Source organism: Lepus europaeus, chromosome 20 (genome assembly GCF_033115175.1).
Source record: "Lepus europaeus isolate LE1 chromosome 20, mLepTim1.pri, whole genome shotgun sequence".
Lineage (NCBI taxonomy): Eukaryota > Metazoa > Chordata > Mammalia > Lagomorpha > Leporidae > Lepus > Lepus europaeus.
Window position 1 is genome coordinate 66,183,692 of NC_084846.1, and position 15,887 is coordinate 66,199,578.

At 37.1% G+C, this 15,887-nt stretch overlaps 1 protein-coding gene across 1 annotated transcript in view; it reads right to left on the reverse strand.

Annotated features, from left to right (window-relative positions):
- ZPBP (zona pellucida binding protein) overlaps window positions 1–15,887 on the reverse strand; it is a 71,504-nt gene that overhangs the window by 17,606 nt on the left and 38,011 nt on the right. The window contains exon 7 of the mRNA XM_062179030.1: window positions 13,271–13,448. Within this exon, the coding sequence (XP_062035014.1) occupies window positions 13,271–13,448 (178 nt within the window). The remainder of the gene's footprint in view (window positions 1–13,270; window positions 13,449–15,887) is intronic.

Below are 15,887 nucleotides of genomic sequence, written 5' to 3' on the forward strand. Positions count from 1 at the left end.
AATATAGAATGCCTAAAAAAAGGACACAATGTATAATAATGAAACTGAAATCTTATAATTTGATTACTGTTTTTGGCTCTTGTCTATATACTCCTGTGGAATAATGGTCTTTCTACATTTTATTTGTTGAACATTATGGTAAGTGGTGCCTTAAGCCTGTGATTATAAGTTAAAGTTATATACACACAGACACACAATCAAATACTTCTCAGCCATTAAAAAAGAATAAATCCTGTCTTTTGCAACAAGATTAATCCAACTGGGCCGGCGCCGTGGCTCAACAGGCTAATCCTCCGCCTTGCGGCGCCGGCACACCGGGTTCTAGTCCCGGTCGGGGCACGGATCCTGTCCCGGTTGCCCCTCTTCCAGGCCAGCTCTCTGCTGTGGCCAGGGAGTGCAGTGGAGGATGGCCCAAGTGCTTGGGCCCTGCACCCCATGGGAGACCAGGAGAAGCACCTGGCTCCTGCCATCGGATCAGCGTGGTGCGCCGGCCGCAGCGCGCTACCGCGGCGGCCATTGGAGGGTGAACCAACGGCAAAGGAAGACCTTTCTCTCTGTCTCTCTCTCACTGTCCACTCTGCCTGTCAAAAATTAAAATTAAAAAAAAAAAAAAAGATTAATCCAACTGGAGCCCATTATGCTTGGTGAAATAAGGTCCAAAAAGACAAACATCGTATGTTTTCTCTGATATGTAGTAGTTAATACAGAATACAAACAATGTGTAATAATACAGACAGGAGTGTGAAAAGATCTACAGAGGATTCTGTCAGTATGATTTCTGGCATACAGAGTGGACCAACTAAGATTTCTGACACAGCTGTATCAGCAGAGGCACTATCAGTTCATACTAAAGGGGGCAGAGAGAAGATAAAATGAAGGGTTGCTGGATTTCTAACATTCTATTAGCAGGATTAGGCTAAAACAGCTATTCAGATGCAAATGTATGTAACTGTCCTTCAAGAAAGAGGAAGAATGCTTGGATGGAAGTCAGACAGCCAAGAGGTTGACCAAGCCAGAGAGTCACAGTCTCTAAGGCAGAGGACAAAAGAACCTCCAAGTGGCCAGAGGGAGAACTTCTGCAGCTCCAGTTAAGTGTAAGATTGAGCCACATATCATTGTCCAAACTTATCATCTGAGAAACTTTCCCTTCAGGGATTCAAAGCTGTTCTGAACCATTGACTCTTTTCTTTCATATATTATTTCCTTTTTGTAACAAGAACATCTCTCTTAACATCTGTGCCACCATTTTATTTTGGAAGTAGAGAGCTTGTTTTCTAGGACCAAATCTATGCAGATGGAGAGGAATTTTGCTCCAAGATGGACCATATCTAGAGTTTCAACTATATAAGATGTACATGACATAGATAATGATAATTTGGGCCTTTCTGGTCTGAAAATATTGAGGTAAGAGTCTATACTTAGAGGTTATCCAGCAATGGGGTGGAACTCTTGGGAATGTTGGCATGGTGTGAACGTATTTTACAAGGAGACTGGACATGAATTTTTTTAATTCTATCGATTATTATTAATACATATTTGGTCTTATTTATGTGATCTCTTTGATACTTAATCCTATCTTTATGATCAGTTATGAACTTAAACTGATCACATTAACTAGTAAGATGGCAATGGGGGACCAGCACTGTGGTGCAGCGGGTTAAAGCCCTGGCCTACAGTGCCGGCATCCCATATGGGTGCCAGTTCTAGTCCCGGCTGTTCCTCTTCCAATCCAGCTTTCTGCTGTGGCCTGGAAAAGAAGTGGAGGGTGGCGCAAGTCCTTGGGCCCCTGCACCCACATGGGATACCTAGAAGAAGTTCCTGGCTCCCGGCTTCAGATTGGCGCAGCTCTGGCCATTGTGGCCATGTAGAGAGTGGACCAGTGGATGGAAGACCTCTCTCTCTGTGTCTACCTCTCTCTCTAACTCTATCTTTCAAATAAAATAAATCTTTAAAAAAATATGGCATTGGTAGCTGACAATTTAATGGGATTTGGAGTCCCATGGCAAGTGTTTAGTTTTACCTGTATAGGTAAGTCTGAGGGAATGTGTGCCAAACTGTATATCTCCTTCCTCTCTTATTCCCACTTTTATTTTTAACAGGGATCAATTTTCAATTGGATTTAAACACCTAAGAATAATTCTGTGTTAAGTAAAGAATTTAACCAATAGTAAAAGGAGAGAATGATCCAACATGGGAAGCAGGACACGCAGCAGACTTATAGAATGACAAATGCCCTAAACAGCACTCTGGCCTCAGAATCAGCCCTTAAGGCATTCAGATCTGGCTAAAAAGCCCATGAGAATATTTCAGGCATGGAAAGCCAAGACACTCTGGCAAAAAACAACCTATAGGAAAGATCTCTGTGAATGAGATCTCGGTGGAAAGAAGGGACCATCAAAAAAGGAGGTACCTTTCTCTGAAGGAGGAGAGAACCTCCACTTTGACTATGGCCTTGCCTAAATAAGGCCAGAGTTTGTGAACTCAAGAGGCTTCCATAGCCTTAGCAGCTCATGACAAGAGCCTCGAGTGATCACTGACTTCATAAATAAGAGTGTCAATTGTTAAATCAACAACAGGAATCACTGTACACTTGCTCCCCTTGTAGGACCTCTGTCCTTAATGTGTTGTACTATGAGAATTAACAGTACAACTAGTTTTCAAACAGTACTTTATACTTTGTGTGTCTGTGTGGGTGCAAACTGTTGAAATATTTACTTACTATAGAGTTGATCTTCTATGTACAAAGATAATTAAAAATGAAACTTAATGAAGAATGGGATGCAGAGAGAGTAGGAAGTGGGATGGTTTGGGTGTGGGAGGGCGGGTATCGGGGGAAGAACCGCTATAATCCAAAAGTTGTACTTATGAAATTTATATTTATTAAATAAACTCTATTAAAAAAGAATTTTTAAGATTTATATATTTATTTGAATGGCAGAGAAGCAGAGGTAGAAGTAGAGGTACATGTGTAGAAAGACAGATCCTCCATCTACTGGTTCACTCCCCAAACAGCGACAACAGCCAGGGCTGGGCCAGGCCAAAGCCAGAATCTAGGAGCTTTATCTGTGTCTCCTAGGTGGGTGGCAGGGGCCCAAGTAACTGGGCCATATTCGTCTGCCTTCCCAGGCACATTAGCAGAGAACTAGATCAGAAGTGTAGTAGCCTGAACACAAACCAGTGCTCAAATTGGATGTCAGTGTCACAAGCAGTGGCTTAACCCACTACACCATAGTACCAATCCCAGGGAATAGGTAAAAACTTTTGAGAGCCAGAAGACTTTACCAGGTGGAACTATGTCCCTCTAAAAGATGTGTTCAGTCCCTAACTCCTGGTACTTGTGTGACAGTATATTCTAGCTTATCTAAATCTAAGTATAAAAATATGGATTAAAATGAGAATACTTTTTCTTGTAAGGGAGATTAATTTAGAAATGAATAAATAAGGATCTTGGAAAAATGCACCCTACCCCACCCCCAGCAAATACTCAAATTATACAAAAACAATCGTATGTAACTCATAAGCCAAAGAAAAATGCAAAATTTGAATCAATTAATATTCCAAATTCAATGATATATAATATCTCTAGACTGCAACCATAAACTATTTTGCTGCAATTTCAGAAGACGTAGGTAAAAGGATTTATGCTATGATATAGATTGTAAGAACCAATATTATTAGAATGTCAACCTTCCAAAATTGATCTATATATTAACACTACTCAAATGAAAATCCCAACAGCCTTTTTTTAAATAGTGTAGCTATTCTTAAACTTATATAACAATGCAGTAACTTGGATGAGCAAAACCAAATCTGGAGAAAAACAATAAAGTTGGAAAATTCACAGTAAGAGGTATCAAAACATACAGATTAAATATTAAACTGAATATCTCAAACATTATTATATGGATACAAACAGGTGCAAGCACAATTAACAACTCTGTACCAATATCTACTAAAGCTAATATAATATGACATGCTTATGATCTAATCATTCCACATACAGATGCATATGCCATGGATATATATTTCCCCAAAATATGGACAATACTTTCCTTGCAATTATACTCATAACTGTTTTTTACCAATATTAGTAATTATTCGCAGTTATACCTAAGAATAGCCCAAATAAAATACAATCAACAATAGAATATATAGACTGGCTCTAACCAGTAACATACTATACATCACAAAAACTTATTTATCACCACATAAAAGAATAAGTATGACCTTCACAAACATAACTGTAAGTAAAGAAGGCAGTCACAAAAGACTACAGAATAACGTGATTCCATGTTAACTTCAAGAATAGGCAAATTAATCTATAGTGATGGATGTCAGATTAATAGACATTTGTAGCATAGAGGTATTGACTGTAAAGAGATCTGACGAGGAAATATCTATAATACTGGAAATTTTCAATATATTGAAATGAGCTGTAGTCAGTTTTATATGCATAAATATATGTATATATTCACATAAGTATGTATATACACCTAGTAGATAATATAATAATATGTACCACTTACACATATATCTAAACTTTCATGTAGTATCCACATAAAACTTGTAAATTATAAATTTTTAAATTATAAATCAGACTACATTAAAATTATATAACTAAATATTATTACCTTTATAACAACAAATTTAACTTTTAGAGAAATAAGAAAATTTAACAAAACACACAAAAACAGGAAATCCTGATGGCATTATAATCAGTAAGTTCATTAATCTTACTATCAACAAAACCTATCTCAAATGGCTTTACTCCTTTACCAAGGCCCCCAGGGAGCAACTAGATGGCCCCATCCATATTCCCATGGTCCCCAGGAAGTAGCTGAATAACCTCTTCTCAGAGGTCTAGCCTACTAAGGCGCATAGAAACAGATGCCTGGCCTTGTCCACCCTTCCACAGCCCTAGGAAGCATCTGGACACCTCTCCTGGAAGACGCCAGCCCCTAAAGCCCCCTGAGAAGTCAGCTGTGCAGTCCTCAGACACTGAGAGGTTACCAATTTGGACACATGGCTGAATCACAGCACCTTTGTAGCTCTCAAAAATGACAGGCACCTAACCCTGCTTCCAAGCATAATATGCTACACACACCTGGACCCATTGGAGCGGCCTATACTCACCTGACCTACAGAAACTGATGGGATCCCACACTCACACCCAGATACATGACACACAGAGCTATCAGCTGCATACCAGCTGGTGGTGCAATCCCATAAACCACAGCCTAGGATAACTGAGGCCCCAAAGACATCAACATTGGTTATAACTGAAGTTATATGGATACTAAAGACCCACCTAGAATAAAAGCCCAACACAGAATATCCAACCAACACCCTAAAATAAATACCTAGAAGAAAGCCTTCTATAATGAAAGTCACCCCATAAAATTGACAGGAAAAACTGACCTACCAGATGCACAAAAATCTACACAGGGCAAAAGAAGCATGTGAAAAACAAAGTAACATGATGCCTTCAGAGGAAGACAATAATTCTCTAGCAATGGAACACAAAGAAATTGAAATAAATATGTTTTCTGACAAATAATTCAAATTAATAACTCTAGGGAAACAGAATGAGAGGAAAGAAGATACAGGCAAGACAACTCAACAACATTAGGAAAATAATTTATAATAATGAGAAATTCATCAAAGAGAGAAAATCATTAAAACATAAGAAATTTTGGAGCTAAAAAAACTCAATAAATTAAATTAAAAATGCAGTTAAGATTCTCAGCAATAGAACTAAATAGGGAAAAGGCACAATTTCTGAGCTTGAAGACAAATGTTTTAAAATAACCCAGATAAAATAAAATAAAAGAAGGAGCAAGCAAACATTCACATTATGGTTATTTCAGAAAGGAAACAGAAGGGAAAAGGTGTTTTTAATGAACGCCAATTCAATGAAATAATTCCTGAAAATTCTCCAATTCTTGGGAAACAAATGGACTTCTAGATCTAGGAAGCCCAAAGGACCCCTAATAAATCCAAACAACACAGAGCCTCTCCAAGGCATATTATAGTCAAGCTGGAGAGAAGAGGGTCAGAAGGGGGGAGAGAGAAAGGTGGGGGTATGGGGGAGAGGGAGAGAGGGAGGGAGGGGGGAGATGGAGAAGAGAGAGAGGGAGAGAGCCAGAGAGGGAGAAGGAGAGTGGGAGAAAAAAAGATAAAGTAAGAAGTCACTGTTATCACATTAATGGCAGACTTTTCAGCCAAATCTTTACGGTCCAGGATGCCAGGATGAAATTGGATGAAATATTCACAAAATCTTAAAAAAAAAAAAAAAACCTGCTACCAAAAATGCCATACCCAACAAAGCTCTTCTTCAGAAATGAAGGAGAAATCAAGATTTTCCCATAATAAGCAAAATTCTGAAGGATTTCGTCATTACCAGTTTAGCCCTATAAAGGATATTTAAATAAGTCCTACATTAGAAGTAAAACAATGATATCTGACATGAAAACATAAAAGTACAAATCTCAATAGCAGCATAGACACAAATAAAAGATAAGAAAAATCTAATGATTCATATTTTATTGTTACTTTTTTGGAATTTCATTTGCTATTCATTTGGGGTTCTTCAGTATACTGATTGAGACTACAGTTCTATAGCCTTTAATTATTTTATTCACTAGGATTTGATACCAAGGTTATGTTGGTCCCTTAAATAACCTGAAAGCATCTGATCCTTCTCTATTTTTAAAAGAACATGTTGTGCTATTATTTCTTTAAATGTTTAGCAGAATTCATCAGTGAAACTATTTAAGCCTTTAGTTATCTCTGGAGGAAGATTTTTAAATGAATTTAATTTCTTAAACACATATAGAGCTATTCAAAAATGCTTATTTCCATGTCAATTTTTTGAACTTGTATTTTGAGGAGTTATGAGAACTTCACGAAAGTTGCTAAAATTATTAGCATAAAATTGTTTAACACTCTTTAAAAATTATGATGCAGCAACTTCAATACTCAGTATATACCAAAGGAAAAGAAATCTGTTGAAAAGATTCACATTCCCTTGTTGACTGCAGCACTATTAACAGCCAAGAAATGGATAAAACTAAGTATCCATCAACAACAGATGAAGGGATAAAGAAAGTCATAAATATGGATTATACACAAACGACATATATGTGTATATATATATAATATATAAATAATATGGATGCCCCCAAAAAGATTGAAATCCTATAATTTAGTATAACATGGACCAATCTGGAGGACATTAGGTGATGTGAAATAAGTCAGACACAGAAAGACAAATACAGTATAATCTCATTCATACTACAGAACATCAAAAAATCCATGGATAAATGGAAAATAAAAAATATAAACTTTATTTCTCAACATAAGCCAAATCACACTTAAGACACTTTGTCAGTAATGATACCATTTAGTCCATCCCTAAAAAGTGAACATTCTGGGAATTTCTAACTGTCTCAATGCAGTCTTTTTTACATTATTTATGGATGAAAACATGTTTGCACTTCAAGGATATTTTAACACAAGGATATAAAAAGACATCAGAAGCAGTAAAATCAGGAGTGCAAGGCGGTTATGTAATGGTTTACTCTCAGAACCCTTGTAAAATTGCCCTTTTTGATGAGAAAGTGAGGGTCATTGTCCTGGTGTAGAACTCTATGGTGAAGCTTTCCTGCCCATTTTCAGGTAAGGCTTTGGCTAACATTCTCAAACACTCTCCTATCATTCTTTAGCCCTCCAGAAAGTCAGCAAGAAGGACGCATCCAGAAAACCAGGGCCCTCGGTTCTGCTCTTGACTAGCGTGCTTTTGTGCTGATTGCAACACTTCCACCTTTTGGTAGCCGTTGCACTGATCGGGCTCTGTCTTCACAATCATACTGGGAAAGCCGTGTTTCCTCTCCTCACCAAACTCTTCTAAGAAATGCCTCAGGAACTTGATCCTGCTTGTTTAAGATCTGCAATGAAAGCTCTGCTCTTGCTGCATCTGATCTGAGCACAACAGTTGGTGGCATCAAGCAGGAAGTTTACTGCACTTTAATGTTTCGATCAGAATTGTGTGAGCTTAATCCATTGAGATGCCCATGGTGCTATCATTTCTACTGCTGTCAGTCTTCTTCAAGCAGGGCACAAACAAGTTACTTCTGCTCCCCGCAAGTTGATGTGGATAGTCTGTCACCCAGGCTTCCTCTTCAACGTCATCATCCTGTCCCTGTCCCTTCTTAAAATGAGTTAGGTTTGGGGCTGGCACTGTGGTACAGTAGGCTACGCCTCCGCCTGTAGCTCCAGCATCCCAAATGGGTGCTGATTCATGTCCCGGCTTCTCCTCCTCCAATCCAGCTCTCTGCTTACTTCCTGGGAAAGCAGTGGAGGACGGCCCAAGTACTTGGGCCCCTGCACCCATGTAGGAAACCAAGAGGAAGTTCCTGGCTCTTGGCTGCAGATCGGCTCAGCTCCAGCTGTTGTGGCCATTTGGGGAATGAACCAGCAGATAGAAGACCTTTCTTTCTGTCTCTTCCTCTCTCTGTAACTTTATCTCTCAAATAAATAAATAAACTCTTAAAAAATGAGTTAAGTTTGTAAATTGTTGATTCTCTTGGGCATTGCCCCCATAAACTTTCTGGAAAGAATCAATGGTTTTACCAAACTTCATCCCAAGATTCAGCATAAATTTGACCTTTGTTTTTGTTTTAATTTTAGCAAAATTCCTGTTGGTCTAATGAAGACCCTTTTCAAACTGATGTCATGTCTTTCCTAATTCTCCAAATAACATCCTGTTCAGCCTTATCATTAAAAAATTACTATGACTTCATCAGGGTGCAAAACAACTGACATCCATGCACTTTTTTTTGTTTAATTTGTAATTTCCATGAACTTTTTGAAGACATACAGACTCTAAAAACATTTATCCCAAAGAAGTAGAGAGTAGAATAGAAGTTACCAGAGCGGAGGTGGGCAGCCAGGGGAGAGTGAGGAATGGAAAGTCATTGAGTACAGTGTCATGCACCGGACAGGAAGAACAAATCCTGGTGTTCTATGGCATAGTAGGCTAACTGCAGATAACAATAATGTATATTTGAAAGTAGGACAGGATTTTGATGTACTCAGCACAAAGAAAGGATAAATGTTTGAGATAAGCTTATTACTCTAATTTTAACATTACACAATGTATGCATGTATTGAAACATTTTATCTCATAATATGTATATATAATTGTGTCAATCAATAAAAAGAAAATAAAAAACAAATGGAAATAACAGAATTACAAATTAAAATCATTTCCAAATCTGTGTTTTGTCAAAATTCTATCTGAAACAAAATATATTCGTGCAATCTTTAGTTGCAGTATGCGTGATATAATTTATGAAATTATCAGACATCAGGGCCGGTGATGTGGCACAGTGGGTTAGCATCCTGGCCTGAAGCGCCGGTATCCCATATGGGCACCAGTTCGAGACCTGGCTGCTACACTTCCGACCCAGCTCTGCGCTACGACCTGAGATAGTAGAAGATGGCCCAAGTCCTTGGGCCCCTGCACCTGCATGGGAGACCCAGAAGAAGCTCCTGGCTCCTGGCTTCAGATTGGCACAGCTCGGGCCTTTGTAGCGAATTGGGGAGTAAACCATCAGATGGAAGACCTCTCTCTCTCTGCCTCTCCTCTCTCTGTGTAACTATGACTTTCAAATAAATAAATAAATCCTTAGGAAAAAAAAAAGAAATTTTGGGGCCAGTGCTGTGGCACAGCGGGTTAATGCCCTGGCCTGAAGCGCCAGCATCCCATATGGACGCCAGTTCTAGTCCTGGCTGCTCTTCTTCTGATCCAGCTCTCTGCTATGGCCTGGGATAGCAGTAGAAGATGGCCCAAGTCCTTGGGCCCCTGCACCTGCATGGGAGACCTGGAAGAAGCTCCTGGCTCCTGGCTTCAGATCGGCGCAGCTCCAGTCATTGCGGCCAATTGGGGAGTGAACAATTGGATGCAAGACCGACCTCTCTTTCTCTGCCTCTCCTCTCTCTGTGTAACTATGACTTTCAAATAAATAAATAAATCTTTAAAAAAAATACTTGGCTTTGGGGTAGTCTTTTAAAATAAAAAAAGAAATTATCAGACATCTATAATTCACATATTTACTTAAAATATTTGCTTTGCCATGTCAAAATGGGTGAAAAATAATTTGTATAATAATAAGAAATATGAAGGAATATTTTACAGTGGAGACTAATTAAAAATTCTACATAAACTAGAAATAAGAAAAATTTTATGTGTAAAAAATGTCTCCATAATTTATAAGCTAACGATCTTTGTCTGCTATCTAAAAGAAAGTAAGGAGTAAATAAGCAAATACAGATACCCAAAGAAAATGGAAATGGCATAGAAAATTAATTAATTTGAAAAAAAATTATGTAGGTTCTCTGTCTTTAATGTGCTGTACATTGCTATTTAATGCTATAATTAGTAATCCAATGGTAGTTTCTTCACTTTATGTTGCTATATGGGCAAAATGTTGAAATCTTTACCTAATATATACTAAACTGATCTTCTGTATACAGAGAATTGAAAATGAATCTTTACATGAATGGAAGGGGAAAGGGAGCGGGAAAGGGGAGGGTTGCGGGCGGGAGGGAAGTTATGGGAGGGGGGAAGCCATTGTAACCCATAAGCTGTACTTTGGAAATTTATATTCATTAAATAAAAGTTTAATAAAAAAAAAAAGATACCCAAAGAAAAAGAGCAGATTTCATGTTTTTTAAACATTTGGTTTAAACTGTTTAAGAAAGTAAACAAATTTCCTCATGTAATAAACATGTCTTGTCTCAAACTTCTGTTAACATGAACATGATGGATCTATATTCTGATACGTCATTTCATGATACTTCATATATTTTATTTGCTTTATTTATTATTCTGTTTCATACCTAAATAGATTTTATGTTCATTTAGTAGGTCGGCTGCTATAACTGTTGTCATCCTGGATATATTATATTTCAAATCAGAGAGCCATTCAAATGTCTTTTTGAACAGTTTGCTTTTTTAGAAGTTTAGAATGATGGCCTTATATAATAGACACAAATATTACTGTATATAATTAGGATCTAAATATCACATTTTATTTAATAAATTTTATTCACAAAAGGGAGTTCAGGCTTGCTGAATGAATTTCAGAGCTGATAACTGCACAAATCTAATTATAAATTAAAATATTTGTTTACCATTGGATAAAGAAAATGAAATGTAGGAAGTCATTAGTTAGTAAATTTACTGAGCAACTAATATTTATTTTTCCCTCTACTCAAAGATATGATTCTGACAATCATATTGAATTTCAACTTTTCTAATTTGTTTTCAAGGCCTACTATTACCTCAGCTCTTACTAACTCTCCAGCCCCAACCAAGTAAAATAACCTCACCCATGCTCTTGCTTGGATGGTGCTTGCTCATCTGGAATCTTTCAAAGTAACTAGCTCACATCTCAAATCACCAAGAAAGTCTTATCTCAATTAAATTAAACCTCTGGAATCTCTCCTCTCTTTAACTCATTTTCCTTCATATAATCTTTTCCTTCTCTTCCCTGCAGTTTAGCTGTCCCTTATTCCTTCATTGTTTATAACTCCTATGTCTCTAAAATGTATGGGCAAAAACTACACATTTGGGTGAACAAAACAGTATTATAGAGATAAAATATTTTTGATATTTATGTATAAATTTATGTATAAAGTTTTCTTGATTCTTTCTCATGGGATCTGGTGACAGGAATAAAATAATTGCTCAGGGCAGGCATTTGGCCTAGTAGCTTAAGTTGCCAGTTAGGCTGCACATGTGTCTTACTTTATCGAAGTCCCCTTGATTCAACACCTGATGCACCAGCTCTTTTTCCAGCTTCCTGATAATGCAGAATTTGGGAGGCACTGATGATGGCTCAAGTAACTGGGTTCCTGCCACCCACATGGGAGACCTGGATTGAGTTCTTGTTTCCCAGCTTCAGTCCCCAGCCATTATAGACATTTGAGGACTGAACCAGAGATGGGAATGTGCACTCCCTATCTCAAATAAATAAATTAAAAATCAAATAAAAACAAACACTAAGAGGAACATCAAACATATTCATTAAAAATTACCTAATGAATTTGATCAAACAGCACAGCACATAGTAGAATATTATTACATGGTGAAAGCAGAGAACCTGAAAAGTGTATTATTATCCAAATTTTCATATATGCAAAAATTTTACTGATAAAATTATTTATAATTCTTAGACTTAAAGCTATCATTTTGCTTGCAAGAACTATACTTAATGATTTCAAAATTCTTGTAATTAATAAGATGCATATATTTTAAGTCTTCTTTGAATAAAAATAAAAATGCATATAAGTATAGCCAAATGGATAGATATGTATTTATTTAGTATTTCCAGACTTCATTATTATGCATGCTCTAAAGTGACATAAATAATCACCAATTATCAAACTGGCTACAAAGTTGGTATTTGAAAGTGTTTATTGGTTAACAGCATTTTCTATTTATAGTATGTTTCATTAAATTTTATACATTTAATAAAAAACAAAACCAAAAAAATAATTTAAAGCAAAATCAAATCAAATAAACTAAGGTTAAAAGAGAATATTTGGTACATTACTGGATGAAAAGGTTTTTTTGAAATCCAACTTGAGTCAGTAGAAAGCAGCAAATAATCAGTGGAGACTGAATGAAAGTGGCACTAACTTAGTAATATTTACACCAGAAGATCTTTTAAGATTAAACTTCATTTGGCCCACTCAACTCCTGATAATAGAAATGCAAAGATTTTGATCCACCATACTCAACCTAAGCCGACAATCTCTACAGAACTCTCTTCTGTAGTAAGGCTGAAAATAGATGAATGCCAGAGAATGGCTCAGACCCTATATCATTAGGATCAAAACTCAGAAAGGCAAATGGTAATTTTAAAAAAATCAATATTTATTTCAAAAGGAAAAAAAGAGGTTACAAAGATCTCTAGACTGTTTCACACTAACTAAACTCTTCAGTAATTCATTCTAAAAGATGTATCATTTGCCTCTTTTAAGGGTAAGCAACTTGAGGCAACTCTTAAATATTATCTATATTTCCTCCTAAACAACTGCCTAACACTCCTGACCCTCCTTGCTGTAATTTTAATACCAAGGCCAAAATTAAGACAACATTTTTTCTCTTACATATTCTGATTCACACAGTCTTTTCAAACACATAATGAAGACAAGTAAATTCTCATCAACTTACAAAATAAAATCACAGTTCATTACATACCGCAGCACTCAGGACATCTTGGGTGTTTCAGGACATTCATTCCATACCCTGGAAAGCAGCGATTAATCCATACCATTTGGAGAGTACCTTCAATATAGTATATTTCAGGCAGTGGTTCTGCACGTCTGCCAAGCACTTCTACTTGTTGATTAAAAAATCTCTCTATGAGATTTTTAGCCTAAAATATAATACAATTTGAAAAAGTATTAGCCACAAATACAATTTTAAAATAAAAAAGGTTGCATATGGATTTAGAAGCAAAACAAAGAACTCTCAAGGTCCTTGTTTTTTTTCCAGCATTCACTGGATATTAATACATGTAGAAAATGAAAAGATAGCATCTACATTCCTCAAGTATTTCCAAATATACTTTATTGAATACAAATACATAAAATACACAAAATTTCCAAAAATATATATTTGGATATATTACCAAATTCTTTGGGCATTCTGAATTTATAATGGTATATGGATAGGCAATGAGCACTTAATCAAAATGAGCACTTAATCAAGACTGCTCTTTGAAATTAAATGTAGTCTAAATAAAGGACTAAGAATTAAATGTACTTGAAGAAATGTACTTGAAGAATATTTGTCAGGTATATTCTGAAATATTCCCTCCATTCTTTCCACAAAGAGAAATTAAGTTCAAGGACAGAGAGAGGGATGAGTTTTGGGAACAACAGTCAAAACACCACTTGGGATGTCTGCAGCCCATTGTGCAATACCTGAGTTCCCAGATCCTCTACTTCTGTTGTCATCTTCCTGCTAATATGCAGCCTAGGAGTACTTAATTCAAGTACTTACATCCCTGCCACCCACATGGGAGAACCACATGGAGTTCCAGGCTCCTGGCCTAGGCCTGGCCAGGCCCAGCCCTGTCTACTGGTGGCATTTGGTGAGTGACCAGGTCAACAGGAGATCTTTCTCTCTCACTGTATGTTACTCTGCTTTTCAAATAGATAAAAATGAATATTTTTAAAAGAGAGAGGAAAATATAACATATGCTATACTTTTAGCTCTATGTTCTAATAATTATGGTCATAAAATAACTAAGCAATCATTTCTGATAATAATCACCTTTATATTTGTAATAGTTATACTGGTTTTACACCTAAAATTAACAACAGGCTGATACTTGTCTATGGCTGATAATCTCCATGTACCCAAGCATGAAGTAAGATCATGAGTTCAAACACTCTGTTAGTCTGAGTTTTGCTGCACTCCTACCTGCACTTCCATGTTACTTAGGAGTACAGGTAAATGAACATGTGCCACCCTGTTGTCCAATAGTTCCCAAATCGTTTATTTCCTTTGCCCCAGTGTAGTTACCCTGGTAACAGGCAGAGGGTCCCTTTGGGGAAGGATAAAACTTAATTGTCTAAATTTCTGACAGTGTACCAGAAGAGACCTGGCTGCTCCTTCTCTCAAGGGTGCTGAGACTATGCACTGGCTGCAGTCTAGGAACTGCCTCAGGGGCCCTGAGTCTGTGTGCTCATGATCTGAGTCAGACTTTGGTTCACTAGGACATGGAACTTTTCTACTTACACTCATCAGGGAAGAATTCAGTATGCTTCCTGTTTTACTTCTAGCAATGGATGAACTGGCCAACGCCAAAGGTCTGCACATCAGACTTTCTGGTCACTGTTTTGACTCTGCCAGCCTATCTGGTTAACTCCTCCACTTGGTCTCCTCCACCATGGAACCCAGTGACTTCCTCTGAGTTTGAGCATCAACAGTGAATGCAACATCCTACTTAGTGAGCCCATTTCAATAAAGTTGCCTGATGCAACTTGATGCTCCTTCTGTCATTATCTCATACTTATACTCATTCCACACACATTCCATAAACCTGTACTTGTAGAAGTTATAAAACTCAAGTACTTCTTTTAGAGTTTAGTGTACTTTCTTATGTGTTGTACTTTGGACTTCACCTCTAGAGACTTGTTGGAACTTAATCCTCTCAGAGAGAGGTGGAAAGTCTGACACCATGGTTAGAAAGGAGTTTCCAACATTGAATCTGGGGATTCCACTGGGGGACAGAAAGATGAATTCCAGTGGCAAAGAAGACACCTCAAAATATAAGAACACAATGTCCTCAAATTTTATCAGGATTTTCTCACACATCCCCTTCCCAAATTAGAGGACCCATTCTTCCCAAAGCAATGCCCTCATTTTAACAGCAGACACCCTATGAGACTGAGAGGTCAACTTGCCTTATAATTCAATTAATTGATATATGAGGTTCTGCATCTGGTTTTCATCCAGTCCTGAAGCTATAAAAGTTAAGGGCCTCTGTCTCCTTCAGAGAACACCTAGAAAATCTTAGATTATTTATGTGGTGCTTGAGCTTGGAATTCAAATCCCTCAGTTCATTCTTTCCTTTCAACACTTTGTCTAGCAACACTAGAAGTGAAAAACCAATGTCACATTCCTTAGTTTTCCAAAAATGTTGGAAAGTATCATATACAGAGTCACCTAGAGCAACCAGCTGATTAGGAATATCCAGGGCAGACATTTTGCATCACTCCATACAGAGTTCAACTATGGAGACCCAGTACTTTCTTTAATACTGAAAACAGAGTCATTAACATCTTTAAATATAATAATGAGACAA